Genomic DNA, 26,646 nt, shown 5'->3' with positions numbered 1-26,646 from the left:
TTAACCAAAACACTGAAACTTTAATTGAATGAGAATTACACCTGTCAAAGACCTGGGCCGTATACTCCTCTCTCCTCTATAGCACTAATTCCTTCTGAGGGGTCATTTCACCAGCCACCTGAGTAAGTGCTCCAGCTATCCCCAGACCAGCTAGAGACATCCCAAGCATGGTCACATCAGCATCAATGTCCAGGCATACTCAGGGTTCAGAATCGTGGGTTAGTACCACTTTTCCCACTACCCCCTTATATTCCACAAGGGACTCACAGCCAGCAGGTTAACTCTCCCCTCCCTATCCCCACCAAACCCTGGAAAACCACAGACGGCCTTTTAAAGCTCCTCTTTCTCGGCCCCCTTCTTCTGGAAGGCAGTCAGGATGTTTAAGCTCTTCTGGAGCTCCTCCTTCTTCCCATCACTCATCTTGTTCTTCTCAATCAGCCTGGCAATCCGAGTCATCTCTGATGCTGGGAAGTCCTCCCCTTGGTCTAAGATCTTCCCCATGATCTTCAGGTATTGCTCGGCCCACTTCTTCTCAGTCTCCTTCACACTTGAGAGGTTGTCCTGCCCCTGCTTCAAGAGGGCCTGGCGGCCCTCCACACCAGAGGCCCTGATGAACTCCCCGGCGAGAGCGTCATATACAGGCAGGCAACCAGGCATACCTAGGTAGACCCCTTGCCCCTTCAGCCAGCGCTGGATGGCTCCAACCTTAACTGCCCCAGTGTATGGGACTGGGTTCTCAAAGTCCCCATCCCGGAAGAGGTAGAAGACTGGGTAGCTCTCTTTGTCCAGCTTGTATTTCTCACTCAGTTCCATGTTCAGTTTGTCACCATAATCTGTGAGCAGAAACCAGACACAAAAAGCAAGACCATGAGGAACTCAGGGCAGAAAATTGCTATGGGACCTAGCTGCACTGAAGGGAAGAAGAATTTTCTTGGCCATGTAATGGTTCAAAGTGAGGAGCAACCATACATACCTGGGTTTGAATTCCTCCTCTACCACTTCCTAGCCATGTAGCACTAGGCAAATAATTAAACTCTGAACTGTTAGATGAAAAAATGGAGATTCTTCTGAATATTTATTATATGCCCACTATGTGTCAGATGCTGTTCTAGGTGCTGAGGGTCTAGTTGTGATTAAGAGTATTAAGCTCGGCCGGATGCGGTGGCTCATGCCTGTAATCCCAGCACTTTGGGAGGCCAAGGCGGGCAGATCACGAGGTCAGAAGTTAAAGACAAGCCTGGCCAACATAGTGAAACCACCATCTCTGCTAAAAATATAAAAAAAAAAAAATAGCAGGGCATGGTGGCACATGCCTGTAGTCCCAGCTACTCGGGAGACTGAGGCAGGAGAATCGCTTGAACCCAGGAGGTGGAGGTTGCAGTCATCTGAGATCGCATCACTGCACTCCAGCTTGGGCAACAGAGTGAGACTTTGTCTCAAAAAAAAAAAAAAAGAAAAAAAGACTATTAAGCTCATTCTTCTAAGGGAGAGAAGAGACATAACAAACACATAAACATAGGTGATGAGTGGCATCGGGAAAACAAAACAGCATGATGTGACAAAGTGACTGGGTAAGAAAGCCCACTTCGGGTGGTCATGGAAGGCCTCCCTGTGAAGGTGACATCAGCTAAAGGACCTGAATGTCCTGGAGCCAGCCACACGAAGATCTGGGAAGAGTGTCTCAGGCAGAAAGGACTGCAAGTGCAAAAGCTCTGAGGCAGGACTAAGCTCAGGAGTTTTCAGTCTCCTGAAAGGCCAGTCTGGCTGGAGCTGGGTGAGAAAGGGGAGCATGTGGAAGGGAAGGAACACAGTCCCTGCCACATGGGGGCTGTTGGGAGGACCGGATGAGGGAATATGTGCATGATACTTGGCCAGGTTAAATGCTTAATATGTGGTAGCTGCTGTTAGTATCTGCAAAACACCCTTCCTAACGGGCAGTAGCAGCCCCAAGGGCTGATGCTGTGACAACTGGTTTCTTACACTTTGCCAAGAAACGGCTAAGACCAACTACTAGTAGTGGTAGTATTGGATGCCTAGGGTTCCAAACCTAGTTCTGCCACTTAACAATTCCACATTCTTGAGCAAGTTACTCTAAGCATCCATTTCTTCATTTGAAACAATGGAGGTAATAGTACCACATGGGACTTCCTTCATAGAGCTCTTGCAAAGATGAAACACATGTAAAACACTCAGCACAGTGGCCTGGCACACAGTAAACATCTGATAAATGTTAACTATTATTATTTTTCTAATAAAAGCACCAAGGGAGTTACCTAAAGTTGAGTCAAATCTGACTGACTGTCCTGGAGAGGTGTGCCAGCTATCTCTATCGGTATACCCAGGACCAGACTCTCTACTAAGTTCCCAGCTTACTACGGAATGGAGGCATCCAAGCTGGGAGGGAAGTGAGACAAGTAAGTCCCTGCCTGGGACTAAACACTTAGGTGGAGCTCTGGATGAGCCACTCCATAGCCCACAGTCCTTTAAGCTTTGAGCTTCAGGTTTTTTTCCTGAAGTATAACATGGAGATAATACATCTTGCTTCTCAGGCAGAGTTCAAGTGAAGATTTAAAATGCAATGGGGGGCGCAGATCTTTACCCTGTCGACCACTAAATGCTGGCGACTACTGAAGCTGTCACTGTGGTTGGGAGGTGCCCTTGGATTAGTGGTGGCATCAGTGCATTTGAGCTAAAGCCAAAACCAAACAGTTTTGGTACAGAAGCTGAAATGAAGACAGAAGAACTGACTATGCAGTCCACTAGGGGACATAGCACCCCCTCTGCCCTCTTCATTCTGTTCACTGCAAGGAGAGCTCAAAGTTCTCACAGTTTAATGTCAGAGAGGGGTGGAATGTCAGGGGTTCCCTTCCCTTCAGGCACCTGCACGGCTGAGCTGAGATTCCATGGTCCCAGAATCTGCTCAGGTTAAGCCTACTATGGGCACCAGATTCCTTTAGAGGCCATGAACCTGTTTACTTACACTCCTTGAGGGTGGCTCAGAAGGAAAGATGCTGGGTACTCCTCTTCCAAGTGGAAACGATTCCTAGCTTCCTCCCTCTCTGCCCTCCCCAGCCATCCTGGACTTGTCCATACCTGAGATCCCCACCTCTGCCACCAAGAGATCATCGCTGGAAGCCGAGTTTTCAGCAAGACGCTTGAACTCATCCTGCTTCTCACCGTAGGGGTACTGGGTGTCGAACTTCACCAAGACGAACTTGCTTTTGGTAATGACCTGAGGGCGTATAGAGCTGAGCAAGTGGGTGTTCCAGGGACTTTTGGGGCTAACTCCCCTTCCCAAGGGGCCCCTGTTTAAGAAATAGAGTGGAAACAAGCCCACAAGCGAGGCAAGCTCTCACAAATTAATATTTATTCATTCATCCATTGACTTATTTAACAATTTAGTGAGTGCCAGTGATGTGGAGGGCACCCCATTAGTACCTGTTCACACTAATCAAAGATATACACAACCCTGTCCAGAATAAACAAGGCTGCAGACATAATAAGGCCTTCTCCTGCAGGGTTCCTTTCAGTTAGGTGAAGGAGACCCTTTGCACACTACATCAGCCCCTGTCGTACTCATCATCCCAGGAGGCCTTTCTCAGTAAACCCTGAACAAGAAATCTGACAAAAATAAAACCACCTACAAAGGAGTTGGCATCATGGAGGACGCTTTGGCTAGATAGGCTGGAGTTTGAACCCAGCAATTTCAGGGCAGTTAAGTTAGTGAGAGGCCAGGCGTGGGACAATGTGTTCTCCCTAGACTACACTTCTCTCTGGCTAGATCTCTGGGTTTTAAACTGTTGGGGCGAGACATTTAATTGCAGTAAAATTCACATAATATTTGCCATTGTAACCATTTAAAAGTGTACATTCTGTGTGATTCAGTGCATTAAGAATGTGCAACCATCACTACTATCCAGTGCCAAGAACATTTTCATCATCCCAAAAGGAAACCCCATACTCATTATGCAGTCACTCCCCAGTCTTCCTCCTCCCAGCCCCAGCAACCACTAATGTATTTTCTGTCTCTATAGATTTGTCTATTCTGATGGAAATGTACAGTATGTGGCCTTTTGTGTCTGGCTTTTTTCACTTAGCATGTTTTTTTTTTTTTTTTTTAAGACGGAGTTTCACTCTTGTTGCCCAGGCTGGAGTGCAATGGTGTGATCTCAGCTCACCACAACCTCTGCCTCCCAGGTTCAAGCGATTCTCCTGCCTAAGCCTTCCCAAGTAGCTGGGATTATAGGCATGCGCCACCAAGCCTGGCTAATTCTGTAATTTTAGTAGAGATGGGGCTTCTCCATGTGGGTCAGGCTGGTCTCAAACTCCTGACATCAGGTGATCCACCCACCTTGGCCTCCCAAAGTGCTGGGATTACAGGCATGAGCCACCGCGCCCAGCCAAGCATGTTTTCAGTTTATCCATGTTGTACCATGTATTGGTACATTGTTACTTTTTATGGCCAAATAAATATTATATTGTACAGAGGGACCACATTTTATTTATTCGCTCATCAGCTGAATGTTTGGGTTGTTTCCACCTTTTGGCTACTGTCAATAGTGCTGCTATGAACATTCACATAACATGTTTTGTTTGAACACCTGTATTCCACTCTTTTTTTTTTTTTTTTTTTTGAGACAGAGTCTTGTTCTGTCGCCCAGGCTGGAGTGCCGTGGCGCCATCTTGGCTCACTGCAAGCTCCGCCTCCCTGGTTCTGGCCATTCTCCTGCCTCAGCCTCCCGAGTAGTTGGGACTACAGGCGCCCACCACCACGCCCGGCTAATTTTTTGTATTTTTAGTAGAGACGGGGTTTCATCATGTTAGCCAGGATGGTCTCAATCTCCTGACCTTGTGATCCACCCGCCTCGGCCTCCCAAAGTGGTGGGATTACAGACGTGAGCCACTGTGCCTGGCAACCTGTATTCCACTCTTTTGGGTATACACCTACAAGTGGAACTGTGGAGGTCATATGCTAAGTCTACATTTAACTTACTGAGGAAGCCAAGGACTTCTTTTGATGGTTTCTCCCAATGCACAAGTTTTATCTAACCAGCCACTTTAGCATAACACTGCCTTTCTCACTTCCATCAACTTTTTGTTTCCTAATCCAAGTGATCCCTATCATCGAGTTTTTTCATCACAAGCAATCACTGTAAATAATCATGTCACGGCTGAGCATGGTGGCTCACACCTGTAATCTCAACACTTTGCGGGCCTGAAGTGGGAGGATCACATGAGGCCAGAAGTTCAAGACCAGCCTGGACAACACAGCTGGCTTAAAAAAAAAAAAAAAAATTGGCCAGGCACGGTGGCACACACCTGTATTCCCAGCTAAACTACTCAGGAGGCTGAGGTGGAAAATCACTTGCGCCTAGGAGTCAGACGTTACAGTGAGCTAAGATTGCACCACTGCAATCCAACCTGTTTAACAGAGTGAGACCCCATCTCTCTCTCTCTCTCCCAAAAGAAAAAAAAATTATGTCAAGCTGACATAATTCTGGCTGAAGGCAAAGATACAATGTTCTGGGCTGGGCGCAGTGGTTCACTTCTGTAATCCCAGCACTTTGGGAGGCTGAGGCTGGTGGATCACTTGAGGTCAGGAGGTGGAGACCAGCCCGGCCAACGTGGCGAAACCCCGTCTCTACTAAAAACACAAAAATTAGCTGAGCATGGTGGCGGGCACCTGTAATGCCAGCTACTCGGGAGGCTGAGGCAGGAGAATTGCTTAAACCCGGGAGGTGGAGGTTGCAGTGAGCCGAGATCGTGCCATTGCACTCCAGCTTGGGTGACAAGAGCGAAACTCCATCGCAAAAAAAAAAAAAAAAAAAAAAAAAGATACAATGTTCTTGTTAGTCTTTGTCCTTTACTGTGTACTGATGTCCTCTTGGTTTTTAAAAATATTTAACACTGTTTAGGGACACAAAGGAGGGAGGAAAAGACACCAGAACAGGTCATCTTTAAATGCCAAAAAGCCTGAGCTCTGGAGGCCTAAAAGCAGGAAAGAATTAAAATACAAATGAGTTCACATCCCTCTGGCCCAGCTGGCCTTATTTCAGTTCAGCACATGAAACTTACTCCCACTCAGAGCTTTTTCATTTGCTCTCTGCTGGCTGGAATGTCCTTTCCCCAGTTCTTTTCATGGTTATCTCTTTATCATTCAAGGCTCAGTTCAAATGTCCCCTGCTACTGGGGACTCCTCCAATCAGACTGTCTAATATGGCTGCATTTTCATCATACCCTGGTATCATTACCCTGCTGTATTTTCTTCAGTGCATTACTCACTCTCTGAAATCCTTATTTGCTTGTTTTCCATCCTCTCCACTAGAATATACATTTATGAGAATAAGGACCTTGTCTGACCTGTTTTCTGCTGTATCCCTAGTGCCCAACAGTGCCTAGAATGTGGCAGATGTTCTGAAAATATCTGATGAATGAACAATACTCTGACAGGCTTTGTAGCAGATGCTACATGTTGGGGAAGGGGAGAAGCACTTGTTTAAAAAGCACAACACGGGATACCTACTTTCAAGGGCCTGCATTTGTATTATGGAATAATATTAATAATTATACGGTGGTCTAACATTAAAATATAATTCAGAGATCTCCACCTTTTACTTCCACCATTCTTAGTTACAAGGGTAAGGCAGAATGGTTTTGAATGGCAAACATTCGCATAAAGAATTTTCTCTTGTTATCTTAGTCTGTTATGTATTTATTTATTTATTTTTTTGAGGCAGAGTCTCACTCTGTCACCCAGGTTGAAGTGCAGTGGCGCCATCTCGGCTCCCTGCAAGCTCCGCCTCCCGTATTCATGCCATTCTCCTGCCTCAGCCTCCCACGTAGGTGGGACTAGAGGCGCCTGCCACCACGCCCAGCTAATTTTTTTGTATTTTTAGTAGAGACAGGGTTTCACCGTGTTAGCTAGGATGGTCTCGATCTCCTGACCTCGTGATCCACTCGCCTTGGCCTCCCGAAGTGGTCTGTTATCTCTTTTTTTTTTTTTTTTGAGACGGAGTCACGCTCTGTCGCACAGGCTGGAGTGCAGTGGCCGGATCTCAGCTCACTGCAAGCTCCGCCTCCCGGGTTTACGCCATCCTCCTGCCTCAGCCTCCCGAGTAGCTGGGACTACAGGTGCCCGCCACCTCGCCCGGCTAGTTTTTTGTATTTTTTAGTAGAGACGGGGTTTCACCGTGTTAGCCAGGATGGTCTCGATCTCCTGACCTCGTGATCCGCCCGTCTCGGCCTCCCAAAGTGCTGGGATTACAGGCTTGAGCCACCGCACCCGGCCTGTTATCTCTTAATGATAGCTTTAGAAATCTATTTTCCTCATCTACTTCCTACCAGCCCTTGGTGTCCAATGGGCTGGTAGGAATCAGCTCTACCATTACCTATAATTAGGCAACTCACTTCTTTAAAGTATAGATAAGTTCATTATTCATTCATTCATTCGTTCACTGAATAAAAAGTTACTAAGGATCTATCATGTGCCAGGCCCCATACTAAGTGAACACAGCAGGGAACAAAATGGGATCTCTTAGATCATGAAGCTAACATTCTAGTGATGGTGAAGGGAAAGAAACAACAACAACAAAAAAAGATACTGGAAATCACCAAAAGGCAAAGCGTGGAACAAGGCTGCCAGACACAACACTAGTACATTTCCCTTTGGTTCAATGGTGATGAAGAGAAGATCTGAAAAGAGACTGGAGAAAACGTTTTGTTCATTCATGCAACAAATTAGTTATTGTGCACCTTCTATGAGACAGGTAATCTGCTACGCAGTGCAGATGATCAGGAACAAAACAGACACAGAGCTTCTTCATGAGCACATAATATTCCAGGGAGAGAGAAAGATAGCAAAATGGATTTTAAAAAAATCAGTGATGAGAGCTGTATGGAGAAATAAAACAGATTAACGTGACTGGCACTTTGGACTGGGGGAAGATAAATCAAGGAAGAATTCTAAGAAGGAAACACTTAACCTAAGTCTGAATGATGAGAAGTAACCAACTAGCCTTTCAAAGTTTGGGCAGAGAATATTCCAGTCACAAGGAACAACTAGTGCAACACATCCTAAGGCAGTAAAGAGCAAGGAATATTCAAAAGACAGGAGGAGAATGGTTGGGAGATGAACGGGAAGCCAGGAATCAGGTCATGTAGGACTTAGGCTACTGTGTGGAGACTCAAGAGTGGAAGCAGGGAGACCAGAGAAGAGGCTATTGTAATGTTGACCTAGATTAGGGTGATAATAGTAGAAAACACTGTTAGCTTTATGGTGCAAAGTTTCCCTTTGGGTTACACTTGTTCTGTGATATTATCTCACTCCCATGGAGCAGGGTAGGGTAGGGGTGTCACTTTGCCAATAAAGGCCCCCAAAGCATAGGGTGCTGTAGGGTGTGTCTGAGTGTGCCTGACAACCAACCAGCCATACCTACACCTTTTTTTTTTTTTTTTTTTTGAGACAGAGTTTTGCTCTTGTTGCAGTGCAATGGCATGATCACAGGTTACTGCAACCTCCGCCTCCGGGGTTCAAGCAATTCTCCTGCCTCAGCCTCCCCAGTAGCTGGGATTACAGGCGCCCACCACCACACCCAGCTAATCTTTGTATTTTTAGTAGAGACAGGGTTTCACCATGTTGACCAGGCTGGTCTCCACCTCCTGACCTCAGGTGATCCACCCACCTCCACCTCCCAAAGTGCTAGGATTACAGGCATGAGCCACCACACCCGGCCCACACTTTTTTTTTTTTTTTGAGATGGAGTCTCGCTCTGTCGCCCAGGCTGGAGTGCAGTGGTGCAATCTTGGCTTACTGCAACCTCTGCCTCCCGGGTTGAAGCAATTGTCCTGTCTCAGCCTCCCAAGGAGCTGGGACTATAGGTGCCTGCCACAACGCCCAGCTAATTTTTGTATTTTTAGTAGGGACAGGGTTTCACCTTGTTAGGCTGGTCTCGCCTGACCTCAGGAAATCCACCCACCTCAGCCTCCCAAAGTGCTGGGATTACAGGCATGAGCCACTATGCCCGGCCTACACTTTTAAATTCTTGAAACTTTGCCTTGAATGAGCTACAAGTGCCAAGTCCATGACAGGGAATGCTTGAAAACAGGGAAGACTTCAACCACTGGAGAAAACTACTTCTTGGTTTCACTTCCCCACAATGAGTACAAAACTCGAAAATGAAATGACTGGCTCTCTCGCAACACTAAGCTTGCCCATCTCCTAGAGGAAGTTAAAAGCTGCTCGTGGGTGAAGACAGGTGCAAGAGGAGGGGACTGGGACTGCGGTATTGCATTCTGCCCCATTTCCAACCGTCCATTTACCCAGGCCAGGATCCCTAACTCTGCAAAAATGGAAGGGGGAGGGGCAGAGGTAGTGGCAAATTCTTCCATGCCTTGACCCAATTTTATTCATTTTGTTGCTAAACCCAAGATGTTTTCTACAACAGCTATCCCCAACCTTTTTGGCACCAAGGACTGGTTTCATGGAAGACAATTTTTCCACGGGGGTGGGGGGTTGGGTGGTTTCGACATGAACCTGTTTCACCTCAGATCATCAGGCATTAGATTCTCATAAGAAGCGCACAACCTGGATCCCCCAGTTCACAATAAAGGTCGTGCTCCTATGAGAATCTAATGCCGCAGCTGATGTGACAGGAGGTGGAGCTCAGGATGTAATGCTCAGTCACCCGCCGCTCACCTCCTGCTGTGCGGCCCGGTTTCTAACAGGCCACCGACGGGCCTGGTGGTTGGGGGCCCCTGCTTTTCAGGGTGGCTGAACTGAAGCTTATTCTTCAAGCTTGCACTATTCAAGATGTATGATATCTGATCATTGTTTGCATATGCAAAGCAGGCTGCAATCCATGCCTGGGGAAGAGGGGCGCGAACATGCAGACTAACGCACCTGCATTTCTCCCCGCCAATCCCTCCCCCCTACCACAGCCGGGAGCCCAGTGGCGTCGGCCTCGCACCGCCCTCCGGTTCTCGCACTTGGGATTCGAGGGTTGGATCTCTCCAGGCACCACCCTCTCCCCCTAGGTGAAGGGAAGGGGAACACAGTTCCCTCGGCTGCATCTTTGCAAGGGAGGATGCAAGTATAAATGCTGCAAAAGCACGGGTGCGCCGGGGCCCTGAAGCGTGCATGCCCGGTGGTCATAACATTCCCCCGGCTCAGAGTCCACTAGGCCTGTAGGACTCCGGGAAGCCCTGGGACCATTGCTACAGACCACCTCCCGTCAGCTCCCGGTGTCCAGCGTCCATCCACTAGCGCGCGCTCTTCCAGGCGGCCCGACAGCACCTGCGCGCGACGTCCCACGCCCCTGTTACCTTGTAGAAAGTGACCGTATCCAGGGGAAGGGCGCCCTTAGTGTGCAGGCCGCTGCCGCCATGCGGAGCGGAGAGGAGCAGGAAGCCCAGGAGAAGGGGAAGCAGCGGGGAGAGAGACGCGGCGCGGGACACAGCTGCAGCCATATCGCCGGGTTCCGGGCAAGGGAGGTAGGTAAGCCGTAGTGGAGAACGCCGGGAGTCAGCGATCACGTGACTGGGGGGGCGGGCTCACGCGCGCTCACGTGGACACCCCAGGAGGCTCCCGTCTGTCTAGGGTGAGAGGGTGGGGCCACGTGAGGGGCGGGGGTGGGGGGGGTGGGGAGAAAGCTGCCGCGCACGCGTACTCGGCGAAGCTCGCGTAGGGCCTGGGTAAAAGGGCGGGCCACGTTGGGGGCGGGAAAATGGGCTGCTGCGCGCGCGCATTCGGCGAGTCTTCCGGCGGGTTCGCCCACTTCCTTTCCTGCTCCGCGTGAGAAGAGGCGCGAAGCGCGCGTAGGAAGGCTATGGCAATTCCTTTGCGGACCTTCCTCTCCTTCGAAGATGACAAGGCCTGCCATCCCTTCTTACTAACTTTGGGCCGTCAGGCAGTTGGTTGGGACCCGCTCCAACCCTAGGTCAGTCTGTCAGTCAAGTTCAGCTGTTATTATCAGTCAGGCTCCGTCACCGCCCTGACCCAGGCGGGCAGTGGCTACGCGGCTTCCCTGAGCTTCTTGGCCAGGCTTGGCGGTTAGTGTGGCAGGCAGGGCCGTCTTAGACCCGCCCTGAGGTGAGCACCTCCCCTGGGAGACGCCAGGCTCCTGGGATCCGCCCAGCCAAGGCCCACCCTCCAGGAACCCCAGACGCAATTCTAATAATTGTGTTCCACAGGTAGTCACTCGGTCCTTGGCTTGTGCCAGACGCTGGCTTTGCCTGCGAGGCTACGGAATAGACAGAAACAAGACAGTTCTGTGTTGAAGGCACGCACCTTGTAGGGGGAGGAGGCGGCATAGGAATAATCATCTAAGCAGTGCAGTGTAATTGCTGTAAAATATTATTTCTGGCTGGACGCGTTGACTCACGCCTGTAATCCCAGCACTTTGGGAGGCCGAGGCAGGTGGATTGCCAGAGGTCAGGAGTTCGAGACCAGCCTGGCCAACATGGTGAAACACCGTCTGTACTAAAAATACAAAAATCAGGCGAGTGTGGTGGCACGTGCCTGTAATCCCAGCTACTCAGGAGGCTGAGGCAGGAGAATTGCATGAACCCAAGGGGCGGAGGTTCGAGTGAGCCGAGATTGCACCATTGCACTTCAGCCTAGGTGACAGAGCAAGACAAGGTCTCAGAAAAAAAAGAAAAGAAATTTTAAAAAGACTGTATTTGCTTATTGTAAAGAGGCAGGGATTCAGCCAGCCCTGCTCAGGAGCATCAGAGGAAGTTGTAGACAGGAGGTGACTTTTGAGCTGGACCTTGAAATAAGACGGGGTGTGCATGAGGCAAAGAGAAACAGGGCATTTCTAGCAATGGGAAAATTATGCACAGGCATATTGGGGAACTGGTTGAGATCAGTCTGTGTAAAGGCGAACTGGGGCAGCAGCTGCTGCCACTCTTTTTTATTTTGGTTGGTTATGACTGAGCTTCCATGGGGCGGATTTGAAAAGGTCTTACCACGCTAAAGAGTTTGGAGTCACCAGAAGTTTTAACCAGGAGAATAAGGTTAGATTTGTGTGTAGACACAGCACTCAGGTCAGCCTGGACATTACCCATGTAATGAAACCTCGTCTCTACGATAAGTAGAAAAATTAGCCATGTGTGTTAGTGTGTGCCTGTGGTCCCAGGTACTTGGGAGGCTGAGGCAGCAGGATCACTTGGACCTGAGAGGTTGAGGCTGCAGTCAGCCCTAATTGCTGTCACTGCACTCCAGTCTGGTCAACAGAGCAAGACTCTGTCTCAAAACAAAAACATTACTCAGGAATGAAGGGAATGGATTGAAAGTGAGAAGATTGGACTGAAGCCAATTAATGGGGTATGGCAGTAGTCTAGTTGGAAGAGGTTAAGGTCATACAGTAGGACATAATAAGGCTGAAGTGTGGATGGAATTGACAAACTTTTAAAGGGTAGAATTCACAAGATTTGATTAACAAATGCATGTAAGGGTAAGAGAACATATACAATGCATTGTAAGGGACTTACTGCTATAATTAACCATTGTATGTATCCAAAATTTATGTATATAAATAGTCATCAGTGATAACAGGATCCAATCATGGACAACCAGTTTGATTATATATAAATTTTGAAAGAGTCGTGTGTGTGTGTGTGTGTGTTTGGGGAAGTTCAGAAAAATTTGAGTTTGCCCTATTGATGGCAGCCAGCTGCAGCAGGGAGGTGTGACTAGGGCTGCACACTCCATGAAGCCTGTGGGAACCCTGCCCCTTCTGAGTTGACTCAGGAGCCCCTGGTGCCATTGTGGCTGCCCTCCCAGGTGTAGGACCTGGGCATCTCTGCAGCCTGCACCCTTGGGGGACCAGCTAGACACCCTACTGCAATCCCTGCAAGCTCAGGAGTGTCTGCTCCCACCGCCTGGCCTCTCTCCACTCTCATGCCCTGCTCCAATGTCAGAGCAGGCTTGGGGCCAAGAATGGCAGCGGGAGGCAAATTGATTCCTGGGTAGAAGAGGGTGAGTCCCCAGTAAGACCCCCACCTTCAGGTCAGGGAGGGCCTGAAGACAGGGGTCCAGGCTGCCAGTCCTGTAGACTGGAGTAGGGACTCGTGGTGCATCTTCTTGGCCTGCCATGGCTGCCCATGGACCAATCGGCATGTACTTCCCTCTGAGGTCCATAAAAGCCCTGGGCTCACCCAGAGCAGGGCAGAGGACTGCCAGAGGACCAAGAGGGCAGAGACCTATGGGTCAACCAGCCTAAGAGAGAAGCTACCCTCTCTGCTGATAGTTGGAGATGACGGAACAACCAGTTGCAGAAAGGACCTACCCTGCCTGCTGAGAGCTGCAGAGACAACCTGTGGGCAGAGAAGAGCCACCCTCTCCAGGGCCTCTTCTCTTCTGAGAGCTGCAGACATCAGGACGATCAGTTGCAGAGAGGAGCCACCCTCTCCAGGGCCTCCTCTCTACTGAGAACTGAATACTCGATGGACAACCTGCCTACGGAGAGGAACTACCCACTGCAGGTCTCCTCTGAACCGCTGTAACGCTCAATAAAGCTCATCTTTGTCTTTTTCACCCTTCATTGTCCACATACCTCATTCTTCCTGGATGCAGGACAAGAACTCGGGCAAAGGCACTGTGGCCACAGAGGTTTCTGGCAAGAAAATGGATACCCCAAAGATCCCGTAACACTATGAGCTACAAGACAAGTGATAGAAGTTAGAAGAGGGGAAAACTATGAACTGAGGTGGTGAAACAAGGCTTTATGTAATTGGTGGAAATAGAGTTAAGGCTTGGAAGAAAGAACATTTTAGAGAACAAGTGGAAAAGGAGCAGATGTGGGAATGAACATGATGCTTTGGGAGAATGACTGGCTTGGTTGGAGGGAGTTCTCAAAACGGGAGATAGTAAAACAGTTTTAAGCCCAGGTAGGGGAGAATCTTGAAGTCAAACTAAGAATTTTCTGTTCTGTAGTCTATATGGAGCTATTAAGAGTTTTAAAATTTCTTTATAAAACATTTAAACTTCTAAAATTATTCACTTCTCAGTATAAGTAACTTTGGTTATATCTAGTTAGTAGAATTGATCAACAGCGACTATCTAGTCATGGTTAGTTTAGAAGTAGGTTTTTATTTTTTATTTTTTAATTTTTTTCGAGACAGAGTTACTTGGTCACTCAGGCTGGAGTTCAGAGGCCTGACCTCAGCTCATTGCAACCTCCACCTCCTGGGTTCAAGTGATTTTCCTACCTCAGCCTCCTGAGTATCTGGGATTATAGACGTCTGCCACCACACCTGGCTAATTTTTTTTTTTTTTTTTTTTGTATTTTTAGTAGAGATGGGGTTTCACCATGTTGGCCAGGCTCATCTTGAACTCCTGACCTCAAATGATCCACCCGCCTCGGCCTCCCAAAGTGCTGGGATTACAGGCGTGAGCCACCATGCCTGGCCTAAAAGTAGGTTTTGTAGAAGTAAGGGAAGAGGATTGGTTGGATAGGGAAAGGAAAAATTGGCACTTTTGCTATAAACTGCAAAAGTAATTGTCCCAATCCTTCCTTTGAATAGCACTCTGGTCCTAGTCAGTTGTGTTAAGATATAATTAGATTTTTGGGCTAGGCACGGTGGCTCACACCTGTAATCCTAGCGCTTTGGGAGCCCAAGGCGGGTGGATCACCTGAGGTCAGAAGTTTGAGACCAGACTGGCCAACATGGTGAAACCCTGTCTTTACTAAAAATATAAAAATTTGCCGGGTGCAGTGGTGGGCACCTGTAATCACAGCTACTCAGGAGGCTGAGGCAGGAGAATTGCTTGAATCTGGGAGGTGGAGGTTGCAGTGAGCCGAGATTGCACCATTTCACTCCAGCCTGGGTAATAAGAGTGAAACTCCGTCTAAAAAAAACAATAATAATAATAATAATTAGATTTTTGGCCTCAGGACCTTGATGATGATCTACAAAAATAAACTGAGTATAGTTCCGGCATATTTTGGAAGTCATAAAATCCCACAGTTGACACTGATGTGGAAAATCAAGAGTTACCCTGGGTGTTGTATGGAGGTGAAGAGGAGGGGGCATGTTGCATGAATGTCCACAAGACTCAGCATAGCAACTGGAGTGAAGAGAAAGAAAAATAGCATGATTGGCTAAGGCAATTAATATATAAATTCCCATTTTTCTGTCCTTAAGCCAGTGAGGCCCCAGTTTCACTGACCTCTTTGCTATTCCTGGTATACACAATGCATGTCCCTTACCTCAAGACCTTTGTATTTTCTCCCTCTGGAATGCTTTCTTTTAGGATATCCGCATAGCTGACTACTTGACTTCCCTCAAGTCTTTGCTGAAACCTCAACCTCCTACTGAGACCTATCCTGAGCATCTTTTAAAAATTGCTTCTACCTGACTGCCCTGCTTTCCATCTCCTTTCCCCTCATTATTTTTTTCCATAGTACTTTCAACTTGTAACACACTATATAATTTGCTTAGTTTGATTTTGCTTATTACCTTTCCTGTGAGGCCTAAATTTTTTTTTTTTGTCTGAAGGAGAAACTATTCCATGTCTGTGTCTCAAAATACTTTTGGCTCTTTTTACATTCCCTTCTTGGACCACATGCAAGCAGACTTCAAAAAGTTCATGGAAAAAATGAGATTAAGGCCAGATGCAGTGCCTCACACCTGTAATCCCAGCACTTTAGGAGCCTGAGGCAAGAAGATGCTTGAACCCAGGAGGTCAATACCAGCGTGGGCAACATAGGGAGACCCCATCTCTACAAGCAATTTAAACAACTTTTAGCTAGACATGGTGGCACATGCCTGTGGTCCCAGCTACTCAGGAGGCTGAGGTGGGAGGACCCTTGAGCCCAGGAGTTCGAGACCAGCCTGGGCAACATAATGAGACCTTGCCTCTAACAACAACAACAAATCAGCACAGAAGGAGATTATATGTGTTGGGATGTTTATTGCTGCATTGTTTGCAGAAAACAAAAATAATCTGCATGTCCATCATTAGAAGAATTGCTGGATAAATGATTTTATGTGGAATATTATGTAACAATCAAAATGGATTATAACTATTTCTATTAAAGCAGAAAGATATCTGTGAAATAGTGTGAAAAGCAGTGTGTACAGAAACATATGATCCCATTTTTAAAAACCCTGCCGCCTCAGCAATACCCCTTGCCATATATGTGTGTATATATTTGAATGTGTATTGCTGAGCATAGAGAAAAAATACAGAGAAATACACTAGGATTTAACATTGGGTACAGTCTGAGGGAGTGGAGAGAAAGCACATAAGACTAATAAAAGGAAAAAATTATGGCATAATGCTGAGAAAAAAGAATAGAATGTAAAATACTAGCTGCAGTTACTGCAAATTTGTAAAAATGGAATATGCATATAGGCAAGAATTAAATCATTGTTTTAGCGAGATAATAGGACTACAGGAAACTTTTTACTTTGGATTTCTATTATGTTAATACTGTTTTTGCAATAAAATAACATTTAAAAACTCAGAGTTTAACATTCAGGAATCAAGTCACATCAGCAGAAATGTTCCTTCTTTTGTCCCACTTTCAACTCATGTTATTTTGTCTTATTTATGTAGTTTTGTAAATGACCTGAAATATTATCTAAGTCAAAGAGGGATATAAGTAAGTAAATAAAAATAACCTAACTCTTGTCAGTCTCATCTTTTAGTACTGTATATTGCCATTGTGTTAATATTCACAATTTTATCATGTAAAATTAGGATAGTAATAATTTATAGGATTGTGAGTAGATGAAATTAGTTAATGCATATGAAGCATTGAGAGTGGTGCCTGGCATAAAGTATGTACTCACTAAAGCCTTTATAATGCTCAGGAATTTATAATGGCACTTCTGCAGGATAAAATCCAAATGCAACAGCCTCCATAACCTAGTTATAAAAGCTATCTAAATAGAAATGCATTTATAATAATACATGTAGCGACTGAACTTTTGAAATGTACCCAATCCAAGTTGAGACATGGAAGTGTAACTACCCACTGAATTTCAAAGTACAAAATTAAAAATGTAAAATATCTCAATGACATCCTTACATTGATTACACATTGCAGTGATAATAATTGGGATACTTCAGTTAAATAAAATATGTTGTTATTACTTTTTGAGACAGGATCTCACTGTCACCCAGGTTGGCATGCAGTGGCCCAATCTTGACTCACTGCAACTTCTGCCTCACCCCAATCCTCCACCTCTGGGGTCAAGCGAACCTCCCGCCTCCACCTCCTGAGTAGCTGGTACCGAAGGCGCATGCCACCAAGCCCAGCTCATTTTTGTATTTTTTTGTAGAAATGGGGTTTCACCATGTTGTCTGGTCTTGAACTCCTGAGCTCAAGCGATTCGCTTACCTTGGCCTCCCAAAGTTCTGGGACTACAGGTGTGAGCCACCCCACCCAGCCAATAAGTGTATTATTAAAATTAATTTCAGTCAGGCGCAGTGGCTCACGCCTGTAATCCCAACATTTTGGGAGGCCAAGGCTAGAGGATAACTTGAGACCAGCCTGGTCAACACAGCAATACCTCATCTCTACAACAGATTTAAAAATCAGCCAGGCATGATAGGAGGCACGCATTCCTAGCTACTTGGGAGGTAGAAGTGGGAGGATCTCTGGGCCCAGAAGTTTGATACTGCAGTGAGCTATGATTGTACCATTATAATTAAGCAAGAGTGACAGAGTGAGACCCTGTCTCAAAAAAAAAAAAAAAAAAAGTCACTTATTTTTTCTTGCTTTTTTATGTTGCGTTTAGAAAATTTAAGATTACATATGTGACACACGTTATGTTTCTATTGGATAGTAGCACTTAAGATTTTAAAAATAAGATAATTGTTATATTCTTCATCTTAATCTCTGCCCTGTTGGTTTTTTAGACCCAAGTACAGTATACTTACATTTATTTCTATTAACTTTTATTTAATAAAACTCATTCTGAAGTGTTTAGATCTTTTTAGATCTTAAGTCTGTCATTCCTCACAAGTTTGGTACATTGTTGAGTAAATATTCAACAAATACTGAGTGCCTCTTCTAAGCACTGTTTTAGGTACTGGAGATATTGTATCTCCAGATATCCAAAATAATCTTGTGTAATAATTTAGATAATAGGCCGGGCGCGGTGGCTGATTCCTGTAATCCCAGCACTTTGGGAGGCCGAGGCAGGTGGATCACTTGAGATCAGGAGTTTGAGACCAGCCTGGCCAACATGGTAAAACTGTGTCTCTACTAAAAATGCAAAAATTAGCCAGGCGTGGTGGCTGGCGCCTGTAGTCCCAGCTACTTAGGAGGCTGACACAGGAGAATTGCTTGAACCCAGGAGGTGGGGGTTGCAGTGAGCTGAGATTGCACCGCTGCACTCCAGCCTGGACAACAGAGCGAGACTCTGTCTCAAAAAAAAAAAAAAAAAGTTAGATAATATCCCAAATATCCTTGCAACATACAATCAATATAAATATGTCATTGAGATATTTTACACCCTTTCTTTTATACTTTGAAATTCAGTGGATATTTACACTTACAACATGTCTCAACTTGGATTGGCCACATTTCAAAAGCTCGACGACTACAGGTATTATTATAAATAGCATTTTATTTAGAACGCAACAGATAAGTTACCTGCCCTCAAGGAAGTTATAGTCTATTGGGGGAATCCGACAACAAACATATAACCAAGGTACTTGGAAATTTGATAAACGTTACATTTCAGAGATGATATTTGAGCTGATACTTGAAGGATGAGAAGGACCCCATTGTGATTATCTGGAGGAAGGGGCACTCAAGACAGAGGAAACAACTGTTGCAAATGATCTGAAGTGGAAAAATGCTTGATGTGTTGGAGGAATACACAGTGGTAGGCAGACTCTTAAGATGACCTCCAGTGATCCCTGCCTCTGGATGTTCGTGTTCTTGTATAATCCCTTAGTAAGATCTATGACCAAAACAATATGCGAAAGGTGATGGGATCTTGCTTCAGTGATTTGTTTACATAAGATTGTACCTTCCATCTTTCTAGGAGAAGATCTTGCGGATGTCCATATGGCAAGGAACTGAGTGAAGCCTTTCGGTAACAGCTAGGAACCGAGGCCCTCAGTCTAACAGCCCTCATAAAACTGAATTACAACAATGACATGAGCTTGGAGCCAGATTCTTCCCTATTTGAGCCTTCAAATGAGGGAGGCTCTACCTGTGGCCGATATCTTGATTATAGCCTTTTGAGGGACCCTGAAGTAGAGGACCCAGTTAAGCCATGCTATGGACTTCTGACCCACAGAAGCTGTGAGATAATAAATGTGTATTTTTTTTTTTTTTTTTTTTTTTTTGAGACGGAGTCTTGCTCTGTCACCCAGGCTGGAGTGCAGTGGCCGGATCTCAGCTCACTGCAAGCTCCACCTCCCGGGTTCACGCCATTCTCCTGCCTCAGCCTCCCAAGTAGCTGGGACTACAGACGCCCGCCACCTCGCCCGGCTAGTTTTTTTTGTATTTTTAGTAGAGACGGGGTTTCACCGTGTTAGCCAGGATGGTCTCGATCTCCTGACCTCGTGATCCGCCCGTCTCGGCCTCCCAAAGTGCTGGGATTACAGGCTTGAGCCACCGCGCCCGGCCTATAAATGTGTATTTTAAGCCACCAAATTTGTAGAAAATTGTTATGCAACAATAGATACGTAATACTCATTTGATAAATATGCTCACTATGTTTTATTTCAAGTCATTGATGAAAATGTTTTACAGAACAGTGCCAAGTCAGTATGCTGGTTCATATCAATAGAAGTCATTGCTAGGTTAATATTGATCAATTACTTAGCATTCACTTAGGTTTATTTGTGCAGTGAATGACCTTAATTATGCTTCTACTTTGTCTACTTTGTTTTTCTTTTTTCTTTTTAAGAGACAGGGTCTCATTATGTGGTGTGATCATAACTCTTTGTAACCTCAAACTCAAGTTATCCTCCCACCTCAGCCTCCCGAGTTGCTAGGACTACAGGCATGTGCCACCATACCTGGGTAATTTTTTACTTTATTTTTTGTAGAAACAGGATCTTACCGTGTCACCCAGGCTGAAGTGCAGTAGTGTGATCGTAACTCACCGAAGCCTCAAACTCCTGGGCTCAAGGGACCCTTCCACCTCAGTCTCCTGAGTAACTGTGATTACAGCATGAGTCACTGCATCCAGCCTATATTTTCTAATTTTTTTTTTTTTTTTTAGATGGAGTTGCTCTGTCACCCAAGCTGGGGCGTAGTGGCACTATCTCGGCTCGCTGCAACCTCCACCTCCCGGGTCCAAGCAATTCTTCTGCCTCAGCCTCCCTGGTAGCTGGGATTACAGGCATGTGCCACCACACCTGGCTAATTTTTGTATTTTTAGTAAAGATGGGGTTTCTCCATGTTGGCCAGGCTGATCTTGAACTCCTGACCTCAGATGATCTGCCTGTCTCAGCCTCCCAAAGTGCTGGGATTACAGGCATGAGTCACCGCACCTGGCCTGTTTTCTAATTTTTATTGCATGAAATGTCTCACCAAATGCTTTGTTAGAATTTCAGATATATGTCTAGTAATTCTATCCAAAAAGAGAACAGATTAGTCTGGCATTATTATTATTTTGAGACAGGTTCTCCCTCTGTTGCCCAGGCTGGAGTGCAGTGGTGCAATCATGATTCACTGCAGCCTCAAACGGTTCTCCTATCTCAGCCTTTATAGTAGCTAGGACTATAGGCATGTGCCACCATGCCTGACTGATTTTTGTATTTTTTGTAGAGACGGGGTTTTATTATGTTGTCTGGGCCGATCTTGACCTCCTGGTCTCAAGTGATCCTTCCTGCCTTGACCTCTAGTGTTGAGATTATAGGTGTGACCCACTGCACCCAGCCTTTTTTTTTTTTTTTTTTTTTTTTTTAGGTAAACCTATGCCGACTTAGCAGTTACTTTTTTTTTCCTAATTGTTTGCAAACACATCTTTTGGACAATTCATTCTAGATTCTTATTTGGGATCAATACTAAGATCCTTGATGTATGGTTTGGTTTGCAGATTTCACCATCTTTTTGCCTTTAATTTAGTTATCACCAGGTTTCTAGCAACTTTCCCATTTTTACATGAACTCTCAAATTTTTCTCAAATGGTTTATTAGGTTAACTGGCAAGTTTTATCAAAATTCTGGAGTGTAATTTGTTCAGTCCAGGAGTGGTGGATTTATTTAGAGTAGTCAAGTGCCCTCTTACAATCTTTATCTTCAGTTCCCTCTTACAATGTTTGTTTTATACTTTATATTCTGAGTATTATCCTTTTTAGTCAGACAGAAACATATCCATTAATCATTACACCATGAATTCTAGCACTGGGCATTTCCTTCCTTGCTTTTGTTCCAAACTTCATTTTATTGGCAATAATGTTACTAAGATACAACTCAAAAGCACTTCTTGTTGCCCAGGCTGGAGTGCAATGGTACAATCTTGGCTCACTGCAACCTCCACCTCCTGGGTTCAAGCAATTCTCCTGCCTCAGCCTCCTGAGTAGCTAGCTGGCATTACAGGCACCCGCCACCATGCCCAGCTAATTATTTGTATTTAGTAGAGATGGGATTTCACCATGTTAAGTCAGGCTGGTCTTGAATTCCTGTCCTCAGGTGATCCACCCACCTCGGCCTCCCAAAGTGGTGGGATTATAGGCATGCTCCACCATGCCTGGCCCTAGAAATCTTTAAATGTTATTTTTAGAAAACTTTTTGGTTAAATAAAAATATTTTACAAAGGCAAGTGTCTTTCTTGACTTTGAGTAACTTGCTCATGATAGCAATTTTATGAATATGTGTTAACTTCAATTGATATGTAATATATAGTAGCCCAATAAGTTAAGAATTGGGATAGGTTTGAACTTGCTAAGGAGCTTTTATTTATTTATTTATTTTTGAGATGAACTCTTGTTCTGTCATCCAGGCTGGAGTGCAATGGCATGATCTTGGCTCACTGCAACTTCCACCTTCCAGGTTCAAGCAATTCTCTGTCTCAGCCTCCCTAGTAGCTGGGATTCCAGGCGCCCTACACCATACCCAGCTAATTTTTGTATTTTTAGTAGAGATGGGGTTTCACCATCTTGGCCAGGCTGGTCTTGAACTCCTGACCTTGTGATCCACCCGCCTTGGCCTCCAAAAGTATTGGGATTATAGACGTGAGCCACCACACCCGGCTGTTTTTTGGTTTTGTTGTTGTTGTTGTTGTTGTTGTTATAAACACAGGGTTTCACTCTGTCACCCAGGCTGGAGTGTGAGTGCAGTGGTGCAAACACAGCTCACTGTAGCCTGGACCTCTTGACCTCAAGAGATCCTCTTGCCTCAGCCTGCTGAGTAATTGGGACCGCAGGCATGCAAGGAGCTTTTTGCTAAAAAGAGATAAAGGAAAACAAAGTAAATATCACCTACTTCATCATTTGAGCTTGGGTTAGCCTTTTTAGAAAAGGAAGATGGCAAGATTGTTTCCAAAGATACTTCAAAGGGACAAAGTACTGAATATACAGCAAGCAGGGGATTAATTTTGATAGAAAAACTGGAAAGTAAATCCCCAAATGTTGGTAGATGGTATAGATGTTTTAGAAGAGAATGCCAAAGAGAAAAGTTATTCATCATTGATTGTCCTGACAAGAGCAGCAGACTAATTTGGCATGGCTGTTCTCTGAACAACATGAGATTTGTTCTTGACTGAAACAACAGTCCTTTGTCTCAAAGCATTTTCTTATCACTTGGTGAAACTGTCAGTAGTCTCCTCACCTTTATGAGGTAAGACGTGTGTGTAGAGGCCTTAAAATACTTCCTAAGACTTTATGCTGGGGATTTCTGATCTAGAAATTTCCTGGTATTTTTATTTATTTGTTTACCTAACAATTTAAGCAAAGTGATTAGAACGTAACCTTTATTTAACAATGTCTGGTCTTCCACTATAGACTATAATCTTTTTGTTTGTTTGGTTTGGTTTGGTTTCTGTTTTGTTTTATTTTTATTTATTTATTATTTTGAGATGGAGCCTCGCTCTATCATCCAGGCTGGAGTGCAGTGTCATGATCTTGGCTTACTGCAGCCTCCACCTCCTGGATTCAAGTGATTCTCATGCCTCAGCCTCCCGAGTAGCTGGGATTACAGGTGCATGCCACCCCGCCTGGGTAATATTGGTATTTTTAGTAGAGACAAGGTTTTGCCATGTTGGCCAGGCTGGTCTCAAATTCCTAACCTCAAGTGATCCACCCGACTTGACCTCCCAAAGTGCTGGGATTACAGGCATGGGCCAGCACACCTGGCTGTGTTTTATTTTGTTTTAGAAATGGTGTTTTGCTGTGCTGCCCAGGTTGGAGTGCAATGACTGTTCACAGGAACAGTCATAGCACACTGCAGCCTCAAACTCCTGGCCTCAAGAGACCCTTCTGCCTCCACCTCCCAAGTAGCCAGGACCACAGGTGCATGACATTGCATCTGCCTGTTTTTTGTTTTGCTTTGGACTGTAATTTTAACCTGATATGAATAAATTAGTCATGTATTTAAATTACTCTAGTCATGCAAGGGATTTAATTTGTTATCAATAAGGATTTGTAGACTATATGCAATTATAGCTAGATGAAAGATAAATTACTCAGATGAATGGTCTTCCTTCTGCTCTCTTTTTTCCTCCAGTCTTTGTCCAAATTTTATCAGTTCTTCCAAATCCTCTTTGAATGCTACTCTGTGTAGGTATATTCTTGCTGTGCACAGATCATTTGAATTTTTGGTATTCAGGCCATTTTTCCTACTATATTATAAGCTGTTAGAAGGCTGGGTCTGTATCTTATTTATCTCTATATCTTCCATAACACACTGCTTTGCACAAAGTTGATATTTAAGCATCAGTGTATTAATGAATAATGTAATTGATGACAAACATTAATAACCACCTCAGCTTTCCACTAGTATTACTAAAACTTTATTAATTGAGTGAATATGCAATCTCTCTTTTCCATCACAGGCTTCTGTCTCTAAACAAGGGCAAATTTTAGGGAGACCTCCTTTCTATCCCATTTATTTCTCCCCCGACCCCTTTTTTTAGTTCCATTTCTCTATTGCAGCTCTATTTATCTTTTCACTATGACTCATTCTTTTTTTCTCAATCCTGCCCCTTCTGTATCTGTCTGTTTTTTATTACTCTGACTCTTGCTCCTTTTAATTTCTAATGCCACTTACAACTTTGTTTTCCTGTCACCTGGTCTTTCTGTTTTCGTTCTTTCTGTTTGGCTTTCTCCTGCACTTGTCAGTACCTCTCTCCTTGCCCTCAAGGTACAGGGCAGGATTAGGTATAGGAGGAGCCCAACTGGGGTAGGGGTGGAGCCACCTGATCACTGCTTCAGGATTCAGAACCAGACTAGGAAGGATCGGCTGCTCAAGGGTAGCTGGGACTGAAGTCCCTATGACCTTTTCACTAGAGGCTAGCATTCTGGAGGACAGTTGGGACTTGGTAAGCTCAGAAGCTCTCCCTGTCTTCCTTTGTGTTCTCCCTTTCTTCTTTCCTGTTCTGCATTTTTCACTCACAGTCTCTCTCTCCATACTACTAACTTTTCTTCAGTTTCTCTGTTTTACTGTTATTCTCTTTCCTCTTTCTTCCTATCAGTGAACTCTAGTATTTGTCTTTTCTCTTACCTATTCTTTCCACACATCTCTGTATTCTCTGTCAACATTTTTCCTACCCGCTCTCCATTTTGTTCTTCCTTTTATTAGTTTTCTCACCCAGGTTTCTTTTTTCTTAAACTTCTGGCCTCAAGTGATCCTTTTACCTCAGCCTCTCAAAGTGTCGGGATTACAGGTATGAGCCACAGTGCCTGGCTAGCTTGCTTTTTTCATTTAGTCATTTTTAATCCACATCTCTATTTTTTAAAAAATCATACTATTTCCCAGAGAAACAGAAATAAGAGAGGAAAAAAGGAGCACCTTGTCTTTCCAGGGGCCCGTTCAGCCTTTTGACTCATTCTCAGGCTTGTAGTACGTTTTGAGATTAGGCTTTGAAGAAAATTTATTCTGTATAGATAGTTAATAATGAACATAGAGTTAGGTTGAATATTCAATGTAAAAGGTTTAATTTTATTCTTTTTTCCTTGTTTTATTTAGGTTTTTCCTGCAATACAGTGGATACAATTTGTCATGGCTACTCTGAGGTATGTTTATTTAATCTCATATAACTAAACTAGTATAAGCACAATTGGTCAATTCTGTAGTTTTCCACATTTCCCCCTCGGGAATTTGCTTTTACTCTTTAGTTAAAAAGAAATGATGTTCTTTATCATGTTGATATCTTCTTACTAATAAAATGACAACATTAACAACAATAACAACAAAAAACTGATTAAAGGATAACATCTGAACATCAGTGGACAACCTGGTCAACAGGATCAATTGCAAAATCAATAGCAAAGTGCTTACTTAAGCAGTATCTATACTAAAAATTGGAATGACACAGAGAAAATAGGCAGGGCTGAGCTCACACCTATAATCCCAACACTTTGGGAGACTGAGGTGGGCAGATCGCTTGAGCTCAGGAATTTGAGACCATCCTGGGCAACATGGTGAAACCCTGTCCCTCCAAAAAACAAAACAAAACAGAAAACAAAAAACCATAAAAATAGCTGGACATGGTGGTATGTGCCTGTAGTTCCAGCTACTCAGGAGGAGCTGTGATTGTGCCACTGCACTCCAGCCTGGTTGACAGAGCAAGACCCTATCTCAAAACAAATTAAAAAAAAAAAAAGAAAGATTGACATGGCCTCTGGATAAGGAAAACATGCAAATTTGTGAAGCATTCTATATTTGTTTAAAAGTATTGGCTGGGCCGGGCACGGTGGCTCAAGCCTGTAATCCCAGCACTTTGGGAGGCCGAGACGGGCGGATCACGAGGTCAGAAGATCGAGACCATCCTGGCTAACACGGTGAAACCCTGTCTCTACTAAAAAATACAAAAAACTAGCCGGGCGAGGTGGCGGGCGCCTGTAGTCCCAGCTACTCGGGAGGCTGAGGCAGGAGGATGGCGCAAACCCGGGAGGCGGAGCTTGCAGTGAGCTGAGATCTCGCCACTGCACTCCAGCCTGGGTGACAGAGCGAGACTCCGTCTCAAAAAAAAAAAAAAAAAAAAAAAAAAAATTGGCTGGATATGGTGACCCATGCCTGTAATCCCAGCATTTTTGGAGGCCAAGGCAGGAGGATGACCTGAGCCCAGGAGTTTGAGACCAGCCTGGGCAACATAGTGAGACCCTGTCTCTACAAAAATTTTTTTTAAAATGAGCTGGGCATGGTAGCAGATGCCCGTAGTTCCAGCTACTCAGGAGACTGAGGTGGGAAGATCACTTTAGCCCAGGAGTTGGAGGCTGCAGTGAGCTGTGATTATACCACTGTACTCTAGCCTGGGTGACAGAAGGAGACCCTGTCTCTAAAAATAAAAATAAAAATAAAAAAATATGTGCAGGGCTGGGCATGGTGGCTCACACCTGCAATCTCAGTGCTTGAGAGGCCAAAGTGGGAAGATCCCATGAGGCCAGGAGTTTGAGACCAGCCTGAGCAACATAGCAAGATCCTGCCTCTACAAAAAATAAAATAATTAGCCAGTTGTGGTGATGCACACCTCTAGTCTTAGCTATTAAGGAGGCTGAGACAGGAGGATC

General features: G+C 45.0%; 2 protein-coding genes across 13 annotated transcripts in view; one reads left to right on the top strand and one right to left on the bottom strand.

Moving 5' to 3' along the window:
* The window catches only part of ERP29 (endoplasmic reticulum protein 29), a 221,605-nt gene continuing 194,959 nt past the window's right edge, over positions 1–26,646 (bottom strand). The window contains exons 1-3 of one of the 2 annotated variants that reach the window (XM_050749864.1): positions 10,321–10,534; positions 3,094–3,232; positions 1–833 (exon numbers count right to left, since the gene is read on the bottom strand). In XM_050749864.1, coding sequence (XP_050605821.1) covers positions 331–833; positions 3,094–3,232; positions 10,321–10,464 — 786 coding nt within the window. In that variant the 5' untranslated portion in view covers positions 10,465–10,534 and the 3' untranslated portion in view covers positions 1–330. Of the gene's footprint in view, positions 834–3,093; positions 3,233–10,320; positions 10,537–26,646 lie in introns of those variants that run through there. The other variant, XM_050749865.1, reaches the window with a different exon arrangement.
* TMEM116 (transmembrane protein 116) overlaps positions 10,757–26,646 on the top strand; it is a 117,668-nt gene continuing 101,778 nt past the window's right edge. For 2 of the 11 annotated variants that reach the window (XR_007717859.1, XM_050749831.1), the window contains exons 1-2: positions 24,338–24,455; positions 25,103–25,149. Coding sequence is in view for 7 of the 11 variants with exons in the window: in XM_050749831.1 (XP_050605788.1) it covers positions 24,408–24,455; positions 25,103–25,149 (95 nt within the window). In the remaining 4 variants the exon portion in view is untranslated. Of the gene's footprint in view, positions 10,935–20,196; positions 20,317–24,335; positions 24,456–25,102; positions 25,150–26,646 lie in introns of those variants that run through there. The other 9 variants (XM_050749832.1, XM_050749830.1, XM_050749826.1 and 6 more) reach the window with 8 other exon arrangements.

This window comes from Macaca thibetana, chromosome 11 (assembly GCF_024542745.1).
Source record: "Macaca thibetana thibetana isolate TM-01 chromosome 11, ASM2454274v1, whole genome shotgun sequence".
In the NCBI taxonomy this organism is placed as follows: Eukaryota; Metazoa; Chordata; class Mammalia; order Primates; family Cercopithecidae; genus Macaca; species Macaca thibetana.
The sequence above is the reverse complement of the archived record's forward strand: the minus strand, read 5'-3'. Positions and strand labels throughout refer to the sequence as shown.